Genomic DNA, 25340 nt, shown 5'->3' on the forward strand with positions numbered 1-25340 from the left:
AATCAGCTTAGATGCAAATGAGTGTGAAATGGCCCGTTATTGCTTTTTCTTTCACGGCCTTTGCCTTTCCAATTCTTCTATCAAGCCCGGCACACCTTTGACCTCTGTATGTGCCATGATGTATACAAATCTCTCTCTCTTTCTTTCTTTCTTTCTTTCTTTCTTTCTTTCTCTTTCTTTCTTTCTTTCTTTCTTTCTTTCTCTCTCTCTCTCTCTCTTTCTTTCTTTCTTTCTTTCTTTCTTTCTTTCTTTCTTTCTTTCTTTCTTTCTTTCTTTCTTTCTTTCTTTCTTTCTTTCTTTCTTTCTTTCTTTCTTTCTTTCTTTCTCTCTCTCTCTCTCTCTCTCTCTCTCTCTCTCTCTCTCTCTCTCTCTCTCTCTCTCTCTCTCTCTCTCTCTCTCTCTCTCTCTCTCTGTCTTTCTTTCTTTCTTTCTGTCTTTCTGTCTTTCTTTCTGTCTTTCTTTCTCTCACTCTCACACAGTGATGACACAGCTCTAAGTAGTTAATTGACAAAAAAACCTCTAATGGCGTTTTCACTCATAATGCAAATTTTTTATTTGCTTCAAGTTAATCGTTTGAGTTTGGCTGCTGGACTGCTCACACACCATTACAACTGCTGTATGAACCCAAGTAAACATTTTGCTTGAACTTCGAATCTTTCAGAGCTATGCTACGCTAACTTCTTTCATAGTAAAGTATAACAATAGCTGGAATCAAGTAACAGACACATATTTTCTTAACTTACCAGGTAGCTCAACTTCCTCACTTTTCTTCTGTTTTGTCAGTTTTTTTTGAAAGATGAAGTAGTCTCGCAGAGCTCTGTCGGCTACAATAATAACAGTGGGAAGTGACAGTCTATGGTGAAACAGCAGTCACTCAAATTTAACTTTTTACTCTTAATTTTCAACTTATCGCATGATCGCGTACTCTTCTAACGCGCCACCTGGGGGATATCGCGTCTCTCCACGTCTTTGCATTGACTTTGTATGTAAACACTCTGCGCCCAACGCTCGTATCGGGTTGTACGTCTGAATTATTAATTATGTATTGTGCGTGTGTAATTCTACAGGTAAAAAATTTGAAAACACTGAGATGTTTGGGCAGTACCCCCTGCAGGTGAATGGCTTCAAGGATCTCCACGAATGTCTTGAGGCAGCAATGATCGAGGGTGAGATCGAGTCCCTGCACTCAGCAGAGAACTCTGCCAGGTCTGGACAAGAGGTAAGTTTGAGATGTTAAACAAAATAAAATGAAAAGCGCTTGTTTTCATCCTCAGATGTTTATGCATCAACATGAAGTAATATAAAGATATAGATTGTGCTCCATAGAAATGGTTTGTTAGTTGCACTGTGGCAAGCCGTATTTTATAGTGGCCCAACACCAAGTCAAAGACTTAACCCGTTCACAAAACAATTATCAGTCACCTATCAGTTGCACTTAAGACAATCAGGTTAAATCATTTGGGTGGATCCTCTCCAAAGGGTTGACCTTATGTGACACCTGTGCTATTCTGGGTTTGACCTGGTTAGCAGTAGCCCTGCCTTTGCCGTCCCACAGCAGCTGGGAGCAGCTAATTACCAGACCAGTACACAGATGAGTATGGCATCCAGCCCTCTGGAAAAGCACCAGACCTCAGCACGAGGGAGAGACGTAGCATTAGAGACGGAGCAGGAGTGAGGCTTCATTCATATCATGTAGGAATACACAAAAATGGTTAGCAGAGGTGGTAAGGGTGAAATCACAAAATGAGTTGGAGGATGACATCACAATGGGCTTCTTTCATTTGAGATGAATATACAGAGCTGAACTCCTTCACCCCACATAAACACGGAGCGGACAATAAAGCAGAGAGACTGCAGAGAAGAAAATGAATTCAGGTGAAGTAAAGGAAATTAGAGTGTACGCAGGCAAAATCTGCCTATCCAATTAATCCTATTTCCATACTTTATAGACACCTTACTTTGAAAACCAGACATTGTCACATTTGTATACTCCTTTTTATATATACAGGAGTCGCTAACCTGCCTGTCGGCTCACTCTGGGCCGTTTTAGTGGATTTACCATAAAGGCTTGAATACGTTTGCACTCCAAATTTAGGTGCAGCTAGCTTAATCGCCTTCTTACAAACGAGTGACAGAAACACTCAAAGTGTTTTTTTCTAAAGAAGTCAGCCACAGATGGAGTGGATGTGCTAGGAGACAGTTCAGCAGAACAGCGTCTGCAAATGGCGATTTTTGCGTCTTTCTTGGACACTTTTTAAAGTGCTTCCACACTGCCGAAATGTCAACGTAATTGTTCAGTAAAATTTATTCGGTCTTTTGACTGGTCGAACAACAAAGTGCTTTATTTTGCTTTTTTCTGCCAATTAATTTTAGTGGCCGAACATTCACTGTATCCCTACTATTGATTTTAAACTTGATTATTTTTTTTAAATTTACCGTAAAACTTCAGTTAATGGCTGAGTCCCAAATAGCCGCCTACCTCCTTTACTGGCACACATTTTGACTAATAAACGCCTGCCTTAATTAAACGCCTGGTCTGGTTTTTATAGAAGTTCTTTGGATGTATAAAACCTCTTAAACCCCGCGCGATCGCCTGCTTTAGCTGCTTCTGAGCTGCTTAGATGGTTAATATAAATATTAATGTTTAAATGTATGATCAATATGTCAGTATGGACATGCTGAATATCATTAGATTGGTTAGATTCTCCACAATACCACTGTTGTTAATTTATTGGAAACAATACCCAAAGTCTAATTCTTCTAGATTTACCAGTGTAACCTGCATGGCTACAAGAGAGGAAAAGGAAGTGCTGACTCACGTTAACTTTGAAGCGCTCGAAAGCCTTGAAAGGCTTCAGATTAAATAAGCAACTTAGATTCTGGATTCAGACCGAATAAAATGCTAAAACCCCAACCACTCTGTCGTTAAAAGGTATGCATTCAGGAAGCACAATACATCTCTGTCGAAGCACATCTTATATTTAAAAATTCTAAAGTTATCTCAGTCAGTTTGCCCCTGTGTTTTATGCATGCTGTATGTTGATCGTGTTAAAAAGAGAATTAATGTTTTCTTAAAAATGTTATTGCCCCTTAATTTTCCTCCAGTGCCCCTAAAAAGAAATGTAATGTCAATGTAGTGCAAGAGAGGTGGGGAGAAAGATTTTATTCCAAATGAAGAAATAAATGATAAAGTAAATGGATGCCCCCATGTCCTGTTTGTGTCTCAGTTGATACCGCCATTTAAGGCAAAATGTCCATCAAAAAAGGAAATCTTTCATCTAAACAAAGAGATTTCAGAATGGGCTTTTAAACCGCAAATGGTCTTTTTAATGTTATGACAATGACTCGTGTAATGGAAGGTTTGATTTTCACCATTGTTATGCATTACCATGTTGGGATGCAGGTCAAATCAGCAGCAATAAAATATTTTGTCCCAGATGGGGATATTGAAAAATAAATATTGTTATAGAGATCTGTGACAGGTGAATGTTGAAGAAACTGTAAAGGGGAAATGTTTTTTTTTGTCAATATCTGTATTCTAACATGATATGGGAATTTATCTCAAGATCAACATCCAATTGTCTTACAGCACTGGTTCACAGAACTCCCTCCTGTGTTGACCTTTGAACTGTCAAGATTTGAATTTAACCAAGCACTGGGACGACCTGAGAAGATCCACAACAAGCTTGAGTTCCCCTCTATGCTGTACATGGACAGGTAATAGAAATATTACCACGGTATTCGTCAAGCAAGTAACCATTAATACCAAGTCTCTTTAGGACTGAATCTGTTGCTGTGGTCATTGTTTTGTTAGGTACATGGACAGGAACAGGGAAATAACCAGGATCAAAAGGGAGGAGATCAGGAGGCTGAAAGAGCATCTGACACTACTTCAACAGCGACTGGAGAGGTAAAACTTGTCCACAATACCTGTTTATTTAGCCAAGGTCAACAAAGCTCTCTAGACAGCCATGGAGAATAATATTTCAATCTGACCGTCCCCTCTACTCTTACTTCTCTCTCCCTTTGCTTCCCTGCATCTCTTCGACACTCACTCTTTCTCTCTGTTCTCTCCCAGGTATCTGAGTTATGGCTCAGGCCCCAAGAGGTTTCCTCTGGCAGATGTCCTCCAGTACGCCATGGAGTTTGCCTCAAGTAAGCCAGTGTGCACGTCCCCAGTGGAAGACATTGACTCATCAGCGCCCCCCGGTGGCACAACAGGACAACAGCCACCCCCACTAAGGCAATTTTTTATAACAGACAGCCTGCTGTTTAATTGTTGTCATTGCTTTTCCTCTTTTCCATCCAGTTTCAGGAGGCATGAGAAGATGAGAGAGATAAATAAAGGGAGTGCAAACAGGGCCAAATAAAAATAAAAGTATCAAAGGGAGTTACTGCAGTAACATTTTTGTATCTGAAACCCCTCTTACTCATGATGGTAGCTCATACAAGTGTTTACAAATTCTGCCAACCTTCTCAACTGCACAAATTTCTCATAAATTGCTTGTTGAATTGGTGAATGCTGCCTGTTCACTTTGCCTGGTCATTTTGACAACACGGTTTACAAAGATTATAAGAACATACTTACACTGTTACACTGTCAGTTGTTATAATGGAGAATGTTCACCTGAACAGCAACCTGCATAAAGACCCTGAGTCAGCTGTCGCAGTGAGAGCATTTTCATGCATAACACATGTTAATAAATTGGCAAGCCATGATTGTGTGATGTTCTTTGGCCACTTGGAGGCAGCTGAAACATGTTGTGAACACAGCATTAACATATCATCACTTTTTAAATTGAGATGGAAAATTAATTAGCAGACAGTTAATAAAATTAGTGCGGATTAAAATTAGCATTCATTTGGAGAAAATGTTTTGGCTAACTGGCGAACATTAGTCCAGCTCTTTAGCTGTTAAATGCTCCAGTATGTGTCTATCTGCTGTTTGGTGCTGAGCAAGTAGTGTACCATGGGGATTTAGAGTTTTTTTTTTTTTGTTTTTTTTTCCTCCCTGAAAACAGCTGGCCTGTGTGGCTGAAAACTACACTATAACAGTATTTACGGGCCAGACAGCTAAACAATGAGCTGAAACTCTCTGTAAAGCTGAGGACAGCTGCTAATTATTTGTAGGCCCATCAATGCAAGTGACCGATTTAACAGTGTAACATTGTTTTCACATTGTTATTTGATACATTGTAGTGTTAGCCAATTTAAACCCCAAAATAATTCAGATGAAGACATTGAAGGAATGTTGTTTGAGAAAACTGTGATCTGTAATTGTGCTCTTTGTTTTCATCTGTCCATCACTTCAGTTAATGACCAAAATACCTGCAAAAGTAATGCAATTCCCATCAGCCTCAGCTAAAACTTTGTTTTTAGTGCTACGTTTAGCAAATGTTAATTTGGTGACATGGTAAATGATGATGATAAAGATATTACACAGCATTGTCATTGTGAAGATGGTAACAAGTAGCTCAAAGCGCTACATACCACAGCTGCTAGCATGGCTAATGGTATCTTAGTCTTCTTTATCTATTTCATTGTTAAAATAATGATTCTGCAACAAGCAGTGGAAAAACGATTTGCACAATTCAATTTCAATTCCATTTTTACCATATCTTAACCTGAGGGCAGACCCATCCTGTGTAATACATACTGTATAAACTACAATGCACTGTGTGCTGCCTTTATCAGAGCCCATGCTGTGGCCACACTGCCCTTAGCTGACCTCGCTGGCAATGTCAACATTTCTTGAGGTGGTATCTGCTTTGACCCACCTAGCCTTAATAGGATTTCTATTTTCATTGTTGTTGTATTTTTTGTAACTGCAGAAAGGCTGGTATTGGAATATTGGACAGTTTCATTCTATAAACTGTGTCTCTCACCTTCCAGCACAGCCGAGCAGGACTCCTTGCCTCCCCTAGAGAGCTCAGGCCCGGCCTCAGGTCCCACTACAGCTCTGGCTGCAGCCCAGCAGCAGAGAGTACCCATTCATAAGCCCTTCACGCAGTCCCGGCTACCTCCCGACCTCCCCATGCACCCTGCCCCGCGCCACATCACTGAAGAAGAGCTGAGTGTGCTCGAGGGCTGCTTGCATCGCTGGAGGAGTGAAGTGGAAAATGACACCCGTGGTAGGTCTACCTGCCTCCCATTTACAGCCCTTTATGCTTGTCTCTGTTGTGGATCCTTCAGGGTCATTAACCTGTCCATTGCTTTTACTGTAATATTGCAAAAGGAAACATTAAATTGGCACTTACTGACACATCTATATGGTGTTCTTCCCACCAGATCTGCAGGGCAGTATAACCAGAATCCACAGAACCATTGATCTAATGTACTCTGACAAATCTATGATGCAGGTGAGCAGCACTTTTCTGTAATCCGTTATATTTGCTATACAAAAAGACATACATCAACTGCTCCGTTTATTAATCAGCCTTTTGTTTCTCCTTTGTGTTGTTCCAGGTTCCATACCGGCTTCATGCGGTGCTGGTCCATGAAGGCCAGGCCAATGCGGGCCACTACTGGGCTTACATCTATGACCCACATCAGCGTTGCTGGATGAAGTACAACGACATCTCTGTCACCAAGTCGTCCTGGGAGGAGCTGGTCAGGGACTCGTTTGGAGGCTACCGCAATGCCAGTGCCTACTGTCTCATGTATATTAACGACAAGAAGCCCTTTCTCATAGAAGGTACGCATGGACCAAAGTTGAACCACTAGTAGGGTTCAAATGTATCTTTGATGCACAGTTGTGTTAATTGTGTATTCACTCTCAAAAACACTTATTGAAGCTACAGTTACAGGCCAAAAGAGAACGTCTGCTATTTATTTGTCGGGTGAAGGACTGATTCATCCATGGGGGAAATGTTTACTATCATCATATGAAAAGCATTTCTTGGTTAACCTTTTATTGCCGGATTTCTGACTCTTACTACATCACTTTTGTTTCAGTCTCTTGCTGGTTAGCGCAGAATCTCATATGGACGTAACCACCAGCGCTGAGAACAAATCCCAATACAATAATCAGATATGAACAGATAACACCCTCTGAAGAGACATGAACAGCATCCAAATCATTAATATGCTTTGTTTTAGAATTATTTTGTATTTTCAGTCTAGACCATTTCTAACTACTTGCTTTGTAAACCCTGCCCGCTTCTGGTATAAATCCAAATGCAGATATGAATACAGATATTATTTCTGTGACATAAACAGATACTAGCTGTGCGTTAAACCCCTAGTAACCACACTGCATTACTGTTGCTTCTAATTAATTTAACAGTAGAATAAAATAGCAGTTATGTCCAATGTTCTATTATCTTTTGGCTCTGTTAAATCAAAGTAGTGAGTTGGTTCCACTGGGTTTGTATTGCCATTTCTCCTGTTTGGAGAAAACTGTTTGTAGTGTTTCAGCCAGCTCAGGCCTGCTGTTGACAAACCGTGACAAGAACCCCGGGCTGGGTTTGAGTCTTCTTCAATTTATGTTGAGGGAGTGATGACAAAAGTTATAATATAAGATTATAATATTATTACTTACTCTTAAAAGAACACATGTTTTAGAAGAGATTTTTAGCAGACCAGATTACATTTATTGTTTCTGTCTTTTGTCTGTGTAGAGGAGTTTGATAAAGAAACGGGACAGATTCTCAGTGGCATGGACAAACTGCCTCCGGACCTGAAGCAGTATGTGAAGGAGGACAATGAGCTGTTTGACAAGGAGATTGAAGAGTGGGACATCCTGCAAGCCCACAAGGCCCAACAGGAGAAGCTGGCCTTGGCCACAGCAGCCGCCGCTGCTTCCTCGGCAGCATCCAGCACCCCTACTTCTTCCTCTTCCCCTCAGCCCATGAGTACTGAGTCCAGCCCTCCAGACAACACAGGTCAGGGTCCTGGCACTCAGAATACAGAGTAGAATACTTAATTGAGAATCAATACTTTGTAGGAAGATAAATACAGAAAAACTCTTGTTCCCCAGAGATGAAATGAGGAGATGACCTTGAAATATTGGCATGCAGCCTTACAACTCTAACTCCCTTTGACATGTTATTGTGTATAATAATGTGTACAATATTCACAATATATCACTAGAAATTGCTGGCTGTATAAAAGTAAGCTGTGAGGTTCATCATTCAGCCCACAGCACTGTATTGTATTGATGTATTTCTACTGGATTATGGTGAACACACAGTATGTTGATTGGCTAAAATTAGGCACTGAAAGGTATTTGTTACTAGGTTGTAGGGCTGCGATGATTTTAGTATTCGAAGCTTCGATAGATTATTTCAACGATTCATCAATGCGTCGTTTAAGAAGTACTCTAGCTTGGGGGCAGTGGCGGCCGAAACCCAGTTAACTCGTGACTGTGAGGTTCCAACTCACGGCCTAAAAAGGAGAACAACAAACGCACGTGTACATTTTCAGCTGAGGACTGCAGCTTACTTTGGCTTTAACTCAACAATCATTTCAGTTAAATGCTAAAGTTGCCGTTACTGTTACCTTGTCTGTGGTCTGCTGGCTGAACACCGGCTGCTTTTTATTCAGCTGCTGTCGTGCTGTTGCTGAGGCGACATAAGTTTCGTTTTACGATGGACAGCAGTTTTGGCATTTGTGTTGTAGAAACATAAAAAAAATGCATTTTTACATTTCTCTGATGATGTCGTTGCCTTCCTTCAGTACCCCAGCAGGACCCAGAGTACATGGAGCAGCCATCACCCACAAATGACTCCAAGCATCTGCAGGAGGACACAGAGAGGGCCATCTCCAGGGCTGCTGCGGAACAGGAGGAGAGAAGCCCCGAAGCATTGTTAAATGCGGTATGTAAAACATGAAAATACACACAGTACGCCACATTCAGCACCAAGTCATCGTCACCCAGCATGTGCCTCCTGGCTTACATGTTGGTTTCTGACGATTAATCAACAAACTGAAGTGTATCCACCTGCCTTTTTATTTGGTCTTTCATGTCATCCATAGTTATCTTTTCCCCTTGAGTAAGTCAACTCTGAGAATACTATTAGAAGTAATTGTTTGCTCAGGATCCTATTTTATTTATTAAATGTGTCATATTAGGCTCATGAAATGGAACATTTAAGTGTCAGTAGAAAGGCTTTTTAAAGCTGCTATATTCAATATGTGAAATATGCTGAGCTGCTGTGAGGGATAGTAACACAAAGACAGGATTTCTTACTAAAATACAAAATCTTTATAAGATACTTATTTGACTAACTGCTGCTGAAGCCTCTTGTAAGCCTCAGCTGAAGTTTAGAACACATTTTTGCACAGAAGGAGAACTATGGCTCGTTCCCCACTTATGCCCCCTTTACACACCTGACAATAAAATGTGTTTTGGGTGATCTGATTGCAGTCGGATAGTGGTTGACCTCATGACAGCACAAGTGTAAATGAACCAGAGAAGCATTTCAAGAGGTGGTATTATGTATTTTGCCTTTTCCCTCTCCTTTGAGTTTATTACAACTACAAAAAAAGTTTCATTACATATGGGCATGAGAGTGTTGTTTTAAGACATGCTTGAATAAATGGGAACCTATCCTTTAATCAAGATTCCAACACCATGTCTAATAATTGTGCCCAGTCTGTCCAAACAAGGACTGAAAGTTATTTGATCTGTCAAGTCCAGTTTTAAAAAGTCACTGAGAGTGTATCAGTCTTTTGGGAAACCCACATTACATGTTGTAGTGTTCTGAAAAGAATTGTTTTGATAAGTACTATTTTTGGATGACCTTGATGAAAGCCACAAGCGGAAACATGTTGGTCTGACAATACAGTTGTTGTGTATACTACAAGCGTAGCTGGAGTTTTCACTGTATTTCATTCCTCTACATTTAATGTTCCTTGCCTTTCCATCAGTGCCCTGTCCTTCCTGTTTCATCTGTCCCATTCTCTCTGCAGTCTCTTCCCCCTCCCACCTCCCCTCAGCCTGAGATCCAGGTGAGCACCCCGTCCACCCCTCCTCCTGACCTCGTCATCGAGGATGAGTCCCTTGGCCAGCACACAGTAGAGGTGGCCATTCCTAACGTGGGGACCTTTGTTATTGAGTCAGAAGAGGGGGGGTATGATGACGAGGTAGCTTTCGCCCAGACAAATGCTCTCTCTTTTTGTGCTTAGAAGTCTGTGCCTGTTTGATGTATGGACTGAGAGCACCATCGCTCCTTCACATGGCTCTGCATAAGCTTTTTCACACCTGAGAAAATCTGACACTTTATGTTAACGGATTACAGGATTGGTTTGAGTCTGAAAATGCTGCACAATAAGACTGACCCCTTTATTGGCCTTCCTGCATTACTCTTGTGTGAAAAGTCTCTTCTTGAGCCAGTCTGCATCTTGGCACAAAGGCAGATTGACCTTTTGCAGAAAGCTTAGTGTTCGCCTGTATAAATAAAACCAAATGCAAGGATGTTTATGTTAGTTTGCATTGATTTCATGCAGTGATGATGGAATCATAGTTCCCCTTTCTTTCGGTTGGCTTGATCTCATCTGTAGTTGTGGGTCAGTATGTTCTGAGTGTAGAATTGTCTGCTGCTGTCAGCAGTTCAGCCTGTCTCCTGCTCTGTTAGCTATCTGTCCCACACACAGCTGTCATATGGCTGCCTTGGTTGTCACACATTATCCTTGTGAGGATTGCGCATTGTGCCGTTGAACTGACTGGCTGTGTCCCTCAACGTTGTGTCACTCTAACCAATGCATGGACTGCTGAGTGATGTCTGGCATGCCCCTACTGTGGTATGCTTTACTGTAGCGCCTCAGAGCACATAACATAGCGGTTGACCTTGCTCGGTTTGTCACAAGGACCTATTTTGTTTAACATGGTTCCTGCTTCCTGGGCAGGCAATGATGACCCCCAACATGCAGGGTATAATTATGGCCATTGGCAAATCCAGCAGCGTATATGAAAAGAATGGGCCTGAGGCAGCCTTTTTTAAGGTACACACCATCTCTCCTTTACCTTTCCTCATTTCACACTCATTCCACCTGCTCTTTCATGTGTATCCATTTCTTGGTCTTCTTCTTGTACTTTCTTACAGTGCAGCTAGAAAGATAGAAACACAGTGCAGTAACTATTGCAGTGACAATGTAACTCAACAGAGTAACTCAAACCTCACATATTATCTGTAGGGAAGAGTGGGGGTGAGTTGAGCCAGGTGTCTTTAAAGTGAGGACATTTTAGGATGTGGTGCATCCCTGAGAACGATCAATTTGATTCTAAAATAAACTGTTATCAAAATATGGATTTCCAAAAAAAAAAAGGACTCTTGTCTCAATTTGCCCCATATGAGGGTTAAGTTGAGCCAAGGAAGAGAATAAGTTGAGCCACATGGTCATTGGGGACATCAATGTCATTTCATTGTGCAAACTCAAACACTATCATGTCCTGTGCCACCTGATGAATTTTTGTACCTCTCCCACTACTCTGTCCATTCCCACAATAGGAGTTGAAGCGTGTCTGTCATGATGGTATCTGGTCTAAAATGCATAATGTCACATCATTTCGGTGATGCATAAGAATGCAATGTAAAATTACAGTAAAATAGCTCGCTCAAATTATCCCATCCCTGCCATTTTAACCAAATTGTGTCATCCAGCAGTTTAAGGGTAACAGTATAGCCTCATATTGTAACTTCCTAAAGCACTAACACATTTTCTCAAACCTGTAACCTGTAATTGTTCAGACACAAGAATCAGGACTCCTTGAACATAAAATGTAAAAATGACTTTGAACGGCAAAAAACAGTTTTTTGATCTTAAATGTGCTTATCACATATTCCATGGGCCTCTCTCCATCACAGGTTGTGTAAAATAGATGACTCTTCAGAAAATGTGTGGTCACATGACCAATTTTGTCTGTGGCTGCCGAGAAACAAGGGCTGGCTCAACTTCCCCGCAGGCTCAAATCACCCCGCTCTCCCCTATTCAGACTTGTGCTGCACTGGTGCTCAGCTCTGAACCGCTGAACTTTCTGGGCAGAACATTAGATTATTGAAATGAGCCAAATCCTGTCAGCACTTATATTGTTGCCAAAATCATCTTGTTTAAAACCTTCTGGGAATTAAGTTATCCAATGCTTGTAGCCCATCCCTTTAAACTGAGCACTTGAGCCTCTCTCTCAAGAAATAAAGCAGTCAAAAATGTAAGCTGAGCTAAAAAGTTTCTGTGTCGCTTCTCAATAGGGCCAATGAATAGTGAAGCAAAATAGAGATGAATTTCTAAGGGGAAAAGTCGAGATGCAAATAAGGATCTCACAGTATCCAAGAATGTATTGGGAAAGATTTTCATATATAGATTACCTCCATAATAATCCTGTTTAAGTGCATAAGTTTTCCACTTCAGAGAGAGTAGGAAAGAGAGTTAAAGAGAGCGAGCGTATGTGTGTCCCCAGCTAAAGTATTTGATGTGATATTGATATTGTATGAAGAGAGTGTTGGGAAGGTTACTTTAGAAATGGAATATAGGAATAGGTTACCAATAACAAGTTCCTCCATTTAAAAGGTAATGGAAATAGTTACACTACTATTTCCATTACTTTATAAAAGTAATGTAATGTATTACATTTAATAACTTTTTTAATTATTTTCTAAATTTCTAATGAAAGTTTTCAACGGTTAACCATTTTCAAAAGACGGCTTGAGGGGCAATTTAACTAGCAGACGGGCAGCTGAGAACCAACCCCAAAACATTGGAATAGCATCAAACTTTACTAATGGCAAAGACATTGTGCACATGAAAAACATGCAAAGCAAGAAAATGAATACTATTCAACATAAAGCCGAGCATTTTACAGAAAATATTTAAATGTAACCATGTGTATGTTTTGAAGAAGTATGAGCCTAAAATTGCAAGTGCGTTGTGACTTTGTGAGCCAGCTCGAAGTTATCTGTCTAGAAGTTCATAATCTGAACAATTGAATAAGGAACAGTATCCATGTCCATACAACCTCAACCTTAGTCAGAGCGTTTAACCATGACTGGTCACTTCTTTTTGTCTCTGATCAGGCCATAAAGCTGGAGTATGCTCGTCTCCTGAGATTTGCCCAAGAGGACACTCCTCCTGAGAATGACTACCGACTACAGCACATCATCGTCTACTTCATCCAAAACCAGGCACCCAAGAAGATCTTGGAGAGGACTCTGCTCACACAGTTTGCTGACAGGAACCTGGCATTCGATGAGAGGTAGGTTAGACTATTCACTGCCACAACAAAAATCTGGTGTACAATAAAGTACCTTCTGTTCTCTCTTTTTTTTATGGTTGTTTTAAATGTAGTCCCTTAAAGGATTACATTCTATAATTTACATAAACCCACCTTCTCAAAATGACCAGCAGAGGGTAGCAGAGACCTTGACTCGGGCATACAGGACATGCAGGTTTACTGTCAGCACAGACCGACAGTGTCTCATCTGGACAATGCTTTTATGCTGCAAATTTCCTAAGTCTTTGATTCAAACACAAATCTTAGGAGACGCATGTGTAATAATGGCTTTTTTAATACTGCTGCAAATATGAAGATTCCCTCCCCATTAACATTGTGACGCACATGTCATTAGGGTACGTAACGCCCATTACTATCTCTTAAAACTTTTTGACTACGCTTGTTGGCCTCAATCCATATTCATGAGTGAAAAATTGATTTTTCCTCTCTCCTCTATTTTGAGCAAGATAATTAGATTTATGTGTGCATGTGGCCTCAATAGGAGCCTCCGGAGGAGTGTTTCACTTCTCCTCTCAGCACTAAAGAGTGATTCATTAGGCCACGTTAAGGCCTAGGGGCAGAGTGGACTGTTTCATCTCCTGGAGTACCTCGCTGTGACTCATCGCTAACGCAGGTTCCCCTTCCTGTCCCCCCACCTCCCCCACAGATGTAAGAGCATTATGAACGTTGCACGTGCCAAACTGGACCTAATTAAGCCTGAGGAGGTCAACATGGATGAATATGAGGTCAGCAGTGGTGTTTTCTGGGTTTTATTTATCTTAAATAGCAGATTTCAGTCCTTCTATACAGCCTGTAATGCAGCATCATAGATTGTCTTTATAGCCTTTGCTGTAACATAGTTAATCATTACAAATGCTAGTATTTGCTTGTCAATGCTAATTTTAATATTGGATTTGAATTTCAGTGAAATTCTGTTTTAACTTCTGTTTATCTTAATCAGATGTGGCATCAAGCCTACAGGAATTTCCGCGAGACAACCATCTTAATGATGACGGGCTTGGAGCTCTTTCAGAAGACCAAGTATGGTGACACCTTTCCAGGGCTCCTCCCAATATCTAATAGTGGAAACATTTAACTCAGTCTGCAACTATCTTGTAAGAGCTTTAACTCATACGAGTTTAATGTAGCACATTATTTTTTGTTAAATTCCCATCTGCAGCAGCCAGTAAATGTGGAAACGTCCCCTGCAGAGGGCAGCAACTTACAATCTGTGTAGCTCCCAGCTTTATAGTTGTGCTGTGGGTTCATCAAGTTTATTTCACCTTTGAAATGGGTTCCTCTAAGCTTTGAGGCCAGCTTTGATGCTATTTTATCTGAACATCTGGATATCTCTTTCTCCCCAGTTATGTGGAGGCTCTGATGTATCTGATTTACTCGTACCAGTACAACAAGGAGCTTTTGTCAAAAGGGCTGTACAGAGGGCACGACGAGGAGCTGCTTGGCCATTACCGTCGAGAGTGTTTGCTGGTGAGGCAGTGCATGCAGTAACACAGGGATTCATTTCTGACAACCTGTCCAGTTCTCTGTTGAAATGAGTGGAAATTTTTATTACTTGTATGTCACATTTAACAGTGATTACAAAGAGGGCTATAGCTCTGTACAGGGTCAGGTTTGGAACGCAGGAGGTCTTTTGTTGTGATCGGACCATCCCTTCTTTGTCACTCACTTTCCTCTGTATCAAACTTTGTCTGCTAAAGTGACTCAGCAAAACTAACATGGCCAGACATTTCCCCTTCAATACCGAGCTGTGGTACTATAATCAAATTGCTTTTGCTGAGATATTGCTTTGGCTCGCTTGCAGCCCACAAAAGATTCTGCTGAAGGTTTTTCATCTGATACTGACAGATGAAAATCCTTTCAGAGTTGTGATGTGAGCCCCTTTTCATTTCACCCCCACCAAGTTCCAGGCTGCGCTCTGGTATTATTGGTTAGGACTGAGGGTATTTTGGTCTGATCAGCTTCGTACTGGTCTTTAGCAGCCCTCTCGCTGCTGCACTCAGTAACCTTACACCAGCATTGTGCTCATAATGTAATCATTGGAGTGGGAATAGGAAGCAGGAGGGCCAGCGAGTGTAAACACATTACCATGAGACACAAGCATGTCCTCAGCTAACCTCAAACCTCAGCTCTGCACAGCCTGATCGGTCATCTTAGATCTCTGGCCAGAACCTCTGGCTGCGTCCGCTCAGCTGTTTACCTTCAGCTCTTGTTTTAATTGAAAACACTGCTAACATTGACACAGTAAATGTAGTTGGATGTTTTGCAAATCCAGCCTTGCAGTCCCCCTATTCCAAACTGGCTTGCAAAAAAACGGGTCGTTTCCTCAGAGATGAGGTCAGTGAGTTTCTGTGACAGCAAGGTGGTTTTGGCCAAGAACAGGAAGAAAAGCTTGTATCCACATGAATGCTAGCAAGGCTGGACCCACTTCAGTTCCACTGGCTCTAGAATATTCTGTGAAAATAAAGATGTATGTGGGATTACTTTGCAGCACTTATCTATTGGAAGAAATGGAAAACCTCCCTGAAAAGAACATAACGAACGCTGAAATGGATGACACAGTAAAAATGTAGACACTCAAGAACATTTGTTTGGAGGAAAAACAACAACATTAGATAACACAAATATATAAAAATAAAAAAAAAGCAAAGCAGAGTCAGCAATGCATGTTATTTGACAGTTATTTCCCAGAATTAAGAATTAGTAATCTTCCTCTTCTTGGCCAAGACATTCTGCTGTCTAAAAGCCATGAGGACAACTTGGCCTTTCATCCCAATGCTTGAGTCAACAGCAGAGTTTTTCAAACTGTGAGGGGCCTCCCCAGGGGGGGAGCAGGAGAGTTGACGGGGGAATGTGGATCACCAGATGTGAGGCAAAGAGACTGTGAGAGGTGAGAGAGACAGGTGCATGCCAGAGTTCCAAAAACAACTGAAGGTTAGTTATTGTTGTTTGGCTGCTGATTTGGCCCATTAATAAACACATCAGCAGTCGGAGCAGCGGCGGCGGCTGTGTTACAGCTCATTGGAGGCAGGCTAAGGTACTTCAAAAACCAAAATACGTACTCCTCCTTAGAGTCAGAACTCTACACTTACACGTTCTGAGGATATTACCTCCATGAATAACCGTCAGCTTAGAAATCTCTGAAAAAAGACGCCCCTTTAAACTGCAGAACTTGCCTGAGAATCATTAAGTTTTCAGTGTCCCTCAATATCACAGTGATCCAGTGATAGTTGTCTGTACATTCATTGCTACATTGCAAACAGGAGCTGCTGATAGCTAATTGGGCATACTTTCAATGGTGCCAGTATTGACTAAATCAGTTCCAAGCCCACAGCTAACTAATGACTCTGTGGCAACATTTTACTTCTTGCTTGCATCCACCAAAACCCCTAAATTTGGGAACTGTAGATCCAAAAGTTACTATGACATTCTCCCAAATTGAAGTAAGACGAAGAACAGTAGTTGGAGTTAGAAAATCTATTAATAATAACTTTTTATATTAACTAGGTCAGTATGGGCTCAGTTGTTTCAGTTTTGTCTGGGGTGCTGCTCAGGGCTATATCAGATGTACAAGGAATGAATGTATTAGAGAATTGTTTTAGCAACACATATAATGTTATGTATTAAAGATTCATCAGTGTGTCCACCCCCCCAATAGAAATTAAACGAGCAAGCGGCTGCCATGTTTGAGTCAGGAGAAGAGCCGGAGGTGACCACGGGCCTAGGCATCATGAACGAGCTGGTGGTGCCCTGCATCCCTCTGCTCCTGATCCACGACACTGAGAGGGACATGCTGGCGGTGGAGGACATGAGGAACCGCTGGTGCTCCTACCTGGGCCAAGAGATGGAATGTGAGTCCCCGGGAGAGGAGGAACAGACACGGCCTATTAGATATTTCTGGAGAGTTGAAGTCTTAGGTTACTAGTACATTCCCTGTACCCCTGCCAAAGATCGTCATAATCAGGCCACTGCTCAGTTCACACATTAGAAAGGCTTCGTGGGTTGTGCAGCAATTTGTGAGAATTTGATGATTTTTATATATAAGAGTACACTGAATGTCTATGGTTTTGAATAAAACAACCAATTTGGACAGATCCCCTTGGGCTCTTGGAAATTATAATTTTTTTAATTATCTGACATTTTGTAGACAAAACAATTAATCAGTCAATCCAGAAAATAATCAGCAGATTAATCAGTTTGATGAAAATAATTATCAGTTGCAGCTCTATTATAAGCTATTTATTAAATGTTTTATGCTGCTTAGAAATGCTAAATAGTGGGACTTACTGTGTGTTCACATACAACGCAAATTTTATCCTTCGGCGCTTTCCTCGCAGGGGTTTTATCACTGGACAACTGCCAAGTATTCACACACACAACACGATAACGCGAATAAATACAACCTGCGATTACTACAGCTGTATGAACTCGGTAAACATTTTGCTGTGATTTAATTGTAACGGATCAAACTGATGCAGACAAAACTACATTATGATGCAGATTTGTTAAACATTTGTCCAGTCTGCCAGCAAGACAGCAGGACAACAACTTCTAAAATGTTTGTTTTCTGAATGGAGTTCGGATCTATCGGGGCTATGCTAACTTGTTCACGGTAAAGTACAACAATAGCTGGAATAAAGAAACAGACACATATTTTCTGAACTCACCAGGTAGCTCAACTTACTCGCTTTCTTTTCTCCAAGTAATGTCCAGTTTTGTTCGGTTTTTATATAAATATAAAGTCGTAGTCCAGCAGAACTGTGGATGCTAACCGACACTAACAACAACAGTGGAACTGGATGTGCACGGAAGCTAGCTGCAGAGAAGCTCGAGTGAAGATAAATCAACGTTGTAATTCCGAACACTAAAGTAAAAAGCTAATTTAGTAAAAGCAGTTAACTGTTGTCAGAGCAGAATCCAGACCGACTGCGGGTGTTTATTTGTCTAAAAGCTGCAGCGCTGCTCCCGGCTTGCTCTTCTATACTTCCCTGCAGTTTAACAGCATTTCACTCCTCCGCTCTCCGTGGTCCTCTTCAAACAATGGTCTGAAGTCGTCCGGACAATGTCACCCCTGATAGGCTTTCGCAACATAGCTTCATGCGAATTTCACGCTTAAACTGAAAAATTTGAACTCGCGCGAACCAGCAAACTGTCACAACAAGCGCGTTATCCGCACTGTTCGTAACGAATTTGACTTTGTATGTAAACAAGCCACGCGAAATGCTCTCGTCGCCTTGTATGTCAACACACAGTTACAGTAGTATTGCCAACATGCATTTGACTCTAAATTTGGTTGGCCCTTTGACTCACTGTCAGTATATCATCACATCAGCGTATACCAGTTTTCTTCAGAAATGGCCTAAATAGATTCAATGGCATACAGGGAGAGCTGAAACGAAAATCAATTAGTCAATTGACAACAAAAATATTTGCAATCGGCTGATAATGGATTTATCATTTGAGTGGCATTTCATCAAAATGGTCCAACATTTTGAGTATTTTCAGTTATTCTCTGTTATATCCTAGTAAACTGAATATCTTTGGGCAGACAAAACAAGATGCCCCCCCCCCCCAAACAATGTTTTCTTAGATGTTATAAACAAAACAATGAATTGATTCATGAGAGAAATCATCTGCAGATTAACAGACAATGAAGTTAGAGCGCATACAGCAAACAGTTTTTCAGAATGTCTGTCAGATTTAGAAATGTTCAGAGGATGCTCCTGAAAATAATCTCCTGGTAGAAAAATAGGTTTGGAGAGGATTCAGTATTTTATCAGTATGTTCCAGTATCAGTCCACTCCTCACAGAGCCTGTTCTCAGAGTTCCTGGCCTTTGTTCAGGGAAAGCTGAGTATTATCACCCAGACCTCTGTCCACTGGAGCTCTACAATCTGTGTCTGATGTGGAACATGCTTTTAAGCTACTTGTGATATCACATTGAAAATATTTACCCTGTGATTTCTGTCTTAAGAATCTGATTTTTCACTACATTGTGATGCAAGTTAATCACTTATTATCTTTCTGTCTGTCGTCCTCCTGCTGGCAGCCAACCTCCAGGAAAAGCTGACCGACTTCCTCCCCAAGTTACTGGACTGCTCGACGGAGATCAAAAGCTTCCACGACCCTCCCAAGCTGCCCTCCTACTCCACCCTGGAGCTGTGTGAGCGATTCAGCCGCATCATGGCCGCCATCTGCAGGGTGCCCACCGAGGGAAGATGAGCTCGGAAGGGACGGCCAGACACCTCTCCCTGATCACAGGGCAGAAATCCATGGACCTCTCTTAACCCATGCCTTCCTTTATAAATCCAGGGGTCACTCGCTTCTAGCTGTTATTCCTCTGTTACTCTTTTGCTGCTATAGGTTTTATCATTATAAATACTATTTCAATTTTATTTTAAGCAAAACACAACGGAGGAAGGAGGAGGAGAGGATGGACTGTTGGGAGGGAATAAAGAAATGAGAGAGGAGAAGTTGATGGAAAAACAGTGGCAATCATGCAGTGGTTGAGAGCCAAGCACATTCTGCTTCAGCATTGCAAAAAAAAAAAAAAAAGAGTTTGAGGGTTTTTCATAGATTATTATTGTTGTTGTTGCTGTTTGATTCAAGCTTCCCCGACCACACTCCTAACCCTTCCTAAAGCATCCCTCTCTGCGTGAAAAGGATCACCCTGCTGCTCAGCCTCCAGTTTGGTACAGTATTACCATGTTTTGTTTTATTTTTCTAAGGAAGTAAGGAAGAGAGCCTTCAGATTTATCCGCGGCTCAGAGTATCTCAAATGGGCCTCATGTCTTTGTGGACTGTGCCAGAATGAGATGTTTTAAGTGCTGTGGTAGACAGCCATGGACTTCCTGTGGCTTGTTAATAAATCGAGAGAATAAAATTTTATTTATGGCCCTTTTAGGCCAAATAAACAAATGTTTTGCCTGATGTTGATTTTCTTTTTTCTTGCACAACAGTATCTTATTACTGACATTAGTATTGACATTGCATATCAGTGAAACATGCCCTTTCATTTGAGACATTAAGCTGCTGGACAGAGCGACCGACAGTCGTCAGGGTAAGTAGAGGTTCTGCTCAAAGTCACACTGACATGAATGGACTGAGTCAAACCTGAGATCTGGTCAGGAAACACAAACCCGTATTTCATCCTGCTGTGCTAATTCAGCTGCTATTATGCAGCTTATTAGAATAAGACTTTCATTATCATGGAGATACAAACTCCAAAGCATACAGCATGTGGCCAAAATAATAAATATACAAAAATAGGAAACTCAGTTTTAGCTGCTTTGAAATGGGGTTTTTAATGATGCAATTTTGGACTCATTTCCTGAAGTAATACCAATTTCCGGTAACACTGATCACTTCAAACAACCTGTGTAATGAAGGCAGAAAGTATTTTTCTAAACATTGCTACCAGCATTGTGCAGACCATAAAATCAAAGCCATCTTTTTAAAATGGTTGTGAATATGCTGGGCTTTATTTAGAATTTAACTGTAAGCTATAATCCCGAACCATGAAGAGTGATCACTCTGGAACTATTTGATCCTGATCCTGTTTTCTTCAGTATGTTGCACATACATGGTAACATTCACACATCACCTTTATGTTGTCATGACAAGAGTAGATTTTAGAGGAGCTGACGTTTCACTCGTCTTCAAAGTGTATCGACATATTTAGATGTGTATAAATGCACTTTTTAAAGACATGGAGTGACCTCTGTTAAACCAGGTGTCTGTCTCTCTCCCCCTTGAAAATGGGACCTCAGACCTTGTGACACATGTACAGTATGGTTTGTCTGTATTGACTGAAGGCAGTTATTTACTGGGGTTTGGAAGAACAGCTGTCAGGATCACAAAATATGAACCCAAACTTCTGGACACTTACGATAACTTTGGCTTACAGTACGCTGACAAGCTGCCTGACTCTCCGGGATGCACTTCAATCGACAAGTTACAACTGCTTGTGCATTCCTTCACGCCTCTGTGTGCCAGTGTCGGCCGTCAGTTGACAGCTTGTCTGCTACAACTGTGTCTGCTTTTTATGGCCGTATTTTCTTTTTTTTTTTTAATCACTCAGCCACATTTACAGCCACAAGCATGTCATGTCATTGGCTGGAGGTTCTTTTGAGTGGTGAACCCATGTTGCTGCACACAAGCTGTTCAGCATTAAAAAAACAAGTAGAGCAAACAGTTCTTGAAACACTTAGACTCTCAACCCTGGCACATGCTGGGTTGTTTGATTTAATCCTTCATATTAATATTCACAAGCTAACCAGAAAGATGGAAGTCATTGAAATGAGCTCCACCTTTTCCAGCTTCAACATTAAAGTGATGAACACATTAATGCATGCATAATTATTTTGATCCCATTACTTTAAGTAGATTTTGATGCTAATACACGTTACTTCTACTTAAGTACACATTTGAATGAATGACTTTATAGAGAATATTTTTATACTGTGGTAGTACCATTTTTACTTAATAAAGAACAAAGAAGAACCACATATCTGTTTTGGACTTTGGTCAGACTTTTAGAACAAGACAATTGTACCTCTTTGGACATTTAAATAATTTAAATGAAACCATGTGAGAAGTTTAGAGTGGAGGGCATTTGGTAGAACTGCATCTGAAATGTGATGAAGGGCCACAAAAGCTGTCAAGCCCAAAATACTGGAAACCACTGGTATTAATTATAATTACTGGTGTTTTATATCATATTTTCACATTCATATTTTTCTTTGTGTAAAATCTATATCTGAAAAATAAGTAATTATGGCAGAATAAATGTATATATAGTAAAATAAATATAGTGGAGTAAAAATAGTATTTTCCTCTGAATTGTAGTAAGTATAAAGTAGTATATGGTACCTCAGGAAAGCAGGTACACTGCGTTTTAACAGCTTAAATTTTAATGTGTTACCGTAATAAAGAATTTCCCACCAACAGAAAGGCAGCAGATTTATCCCGACTATCTGAAATTAAAATGTCTACTCCCAAACCAAGCCATACATAGAAGAGCAAAACTAAAGTACTGTGACAGCAGCAAAGCAGGACTTATTAATATTTGCTCTGCTGACTCATATCTGTTTAGTTTCCTTTGGTATTAAGCAAATATTCTCACATCCGGCCACTGAAGGCCATTTGGAGAGTTGCTCTAATCATACCTCTCCTTTCACATTGGGATAAAAAAGGCTGAGGTGCATTCAGCAAACAAAATCAAAAAAGGAAGCTTTCACTTCAGCCCATCTTTATGGTCTACTGAGACAGCAGGTGGTTAATGTGTTGATTTGATCCAAGTCACTTTCAAATAAACAATAATGATCTTCAGAGGCCAGATACACTCCCAAATAATAAAGTACATAATTATACCTCTAGGGCTACAATGGCTTGTCAATTTGCACCCTTGGCATAGGGTACATATTTGTACCATTTTGGTTTGTACCTTTTAGAGACCAGTCTTGTACCTGACAATTTTGTACCTTTATTTAACAGTACAAAAATAGACATTTTAAAAGGGGTAGAATAGTTCACTATAATGATTTTATATATATATATACACGCACAACAAATTCTGAATTAAACACATCAGAATTCATTAAATCCTTTTCATTTTCACATTTTACAGCATTTCATTTTTAAACACAATGTCAAAACTGTGACAATTAAACTGTTATCATCTGAGCAAGTGTCATTTGCCTGGAAGTTAACCAGCTAACCGATGACCTGCTCGGCCTTGTGGACTGTGACAACAGGCGACTCCATAGTGATCCTTCGTCGTCAGAGCATCTAGACTCTCTGCGACACCACCTGTTACACTATGTCATCTGTATCCATCTGAAGATTAATAATCCACCCTGTCTGTTTATTAACCTGTAAATGTATTATTTATTAAACTGTATGCTGTCCTTGCTTACCCTCATTTTAAAAACACCAGTGTTATCATCTGCATTGTTCTGTGCATTTGTCTGTAACCACCTCTGAGTTGGCCTTCGATAGACCTATCTAAGTAGACCATGTTGGGTTGCAAATGTTTATGGGGCATTAATTATCATTATTGGCAGCGACATCCCCTAATTTTGCTCATTATTTCTATTGACTGGAAGTGGGGGCATGAAGCCAAGTTCTGTGATGATTATAGAGGAGAAACAGTGGCAGTTTATGCAGTCCATGATACTGATGGACAGGCTTAATTGGTAGTTTGAACTGGTTTTCCAACAGCATCCAAATTTAAACCCCATGGACTCAATTTCATGACTTGCAGTTGTTAGAGGAGAAAAACAGCTGAGACTATATAGTCAAGTCAAATGTAATTATATAGGGCATTTCATACAATGTCAGCTCAGTCCACTCCACACACAACAAATATAAACAAAATAAAATAAATGAATGTATATTTAAAGACCTATAATAAAAGAAAAACATTCATAAAATAAATCAGTCCCCTGCCCAGCCACCAACACAAACCCACAGAGAGAGAGACAAATGGACAGACAGAGAGATGGGGGCACTAGTCGTAGGCCTGAGAGAACAGGTAGGTCCTAACGCCTGTTTTTAAAAGACAGCACAGTTGTGGCACATCTTATATCATCAGGCAGTTTGTTCCATAGAGTGGGCCCATATTAACTGAATGCACCTTCAACAGATTTACTGATCAAGGGTACAGTTTGGAGACCAGTGAGCACTCTGGCTGGAGCATTTTGAATGAGCTGGAGTCATCCCACAATCTTTTTAGGAGGTCTGGCAAAAAGGGCATTACAGTAGTCAGGCCCAGAGGAGATGAATGCGTGAAGCCATTTTTCAGCATCTGGTTGAGATAAGATGGATTGGAAAAAATTTAGGTGGTAAATATGCTTATGCTTAATACATAATGTAGCTTGTGGAGTTCTGAATCCAGGATTTATTTCTAACCTGCTCACTGGTTTTAAGAGACAGCGAGTTCATTTGTTAGTGGTCTCTGTGGTCTCTGACCCCTAGCGCCACCACCTACCACAACTCAGTCTTGTCTTTACTCACCTCTGCCAAGTCCTTCCAATTATATATTCACTGAAATGACCAATAACACATGGCCATAAATATTTTACGTATGTGCACATATTTCTTTATTTATAGGAATGCCTGTTGTTGATATACTATAGTAACTGTCTGAGCTATAATTCTTAAAAACACCTCATCATACAACTATGGTTTAGTTATAGTTGTTGTAAGAAATAAATATGTTAAGATTAAGGTGGACTTGTATAATTATATTTTTAGATGCATGCTACCCTGCTCTAATGGTAAGGATAATAATGGACATTTCTAATCCATTTTTCTAATTTAAAAAGCCCATTATTTGATTAAAACCTTTTTTCCTGTATAAATGAAACTCTCCTTTGATTCAATATTATATAGCTGCAGTAATGTTACTGAAAGCTTCAGGATTCCCGCAATCCTGGGACCGCAGTTCTTTTGCGACGGTGCCATCTAGTGCGCAGCTGTAGGGTTAACCGCTCGACATGTATCAATAACTTAGGTGTAGGCACACACTCTGTGATGGTTGGGGTAAGGGTAATTGGCTTCGGAGGGCTGTCAAGAGTAGTGTAGCTAGCTAGCTAGCCAGCCAGCTAGCTGGCAGTATCAAAGTAAACAAGGGTCCTACAAATGCAGTTCTGGTCCTAGGATTGCGGTCCTGAAACTGCAGTCTCTGGTACTGCAGCTACATACTACTCCTTTGAATCAGTTGCAGCTGCTATAAAGCCTCCGGCCACCAGTCGCAGCGCTGCTGTTGTCACTCTTCTTGTCAGGTGTAGAGAGGAAGATATCTGGCCCCATCTTTGATATCAACTTGGACAACCTGCTCTCTTGGTTTAACGTCGTTTGTGGCATTTAGGGAAATGATTGTATTCTGGTTTTCATGTAAGCTGACAGTTATCTAAAGCCTCATTAAAAGTGCTCTACCAAATATGCTGACTAAATATTCTTAAATTCTAAAAAAGAGCTGCTTGTCTGGGGCATGCTTACCCATAATGCCAATAGGCAGCTTTTTCAGTAAACAAGGTAATCTGATAAAATGCAGGCTATTGTCTAGGGTTTACAGGAAATGCTGTTCATTATTGGCCGCTAAACAGACACTT

General features: G+C 40.7%; 1 protein-coding gene across 2 annotated transcripts in view; it reads left to right on the forward strand.

Moving 5' to 3' along the window:
- The window catches only part of usp25 (ubiquitin specific peptidase 25), a 33572-nt gene extending 13418 nt beyond the window's left edge, over positions 1-20154 (forward strand). The window contains exons 9-25 of one of the 2 annotated variants that reach the window (XM_046039724.1): positions 1068-1219; positions 3590-3717; positions 3815-3910; positions 4079-4243; positions 5893-6131; positions 6289-6359; positions 6466-6694; positions 7620-7883; positions 8677-8816; positions 9913-10086; positions 10849-10944; positions 13011-13189; positions 13875-13953; positions 14169-14248; positions 14572-14695; positions 16884-17076; positions 19274-20154. In XM_046039724.1, coding sequence (XP_045895680.1) covers positions 1068-1219; positions 3590-3717; positions 3815-3910; positions 4079-4243; positions 5893-6131; positions 6289-6359; positions 6466-6694; positions 7620-7883; positions 8677-8816; positions 9913-10086; positions 10849-10944; positions 13011-13189; positions 13875-13953; positions 14169-14248; positions 14572-14695; positions 16884-17076; positions 19274-19446 — 2582 coding nt within the window. In that variant the 3' untranslated portion in view covers positions 19447-20154. The remainder of the gene's footprint in view (positions 1-1067; positions 1220-3589; positions 3718-3814; positions 3911-4078; positions 4244-5892; positions 6132-6288; positions 6360-6465; positions 6695-7619; positions 7884-8676; positions 8817-9912; positions 10087-10848; positions 10945-13010; positions 13190-13874; positions 13954-14168; positions 14249-14571; positions 14696-16883; positions 17077-19273) is intronic. The other variant, XM_046039723.1, reaches the window with a different exon arrangement.
- The last annotated feature ends 5186 nt before the right edge of the window (positions 20155-25340 follow it).

The sequence above is a fragment of the Micropterus dolomieu genome, linkage group LG23 (genome assembly GCF_021292245.1).
Source record: "Micropterus dolomieu isolate WLL.071019.BEF.003 ecotype Adirondacks linkage group LG23, ASM2129224v1, whole genome shotgun sequence".
NCBI lineage: Eukaryota > Metazoa > Chordata > Actinopteri > Centrarchiformes > Centrarchidae > Micropterus > Micropterus dolomieu.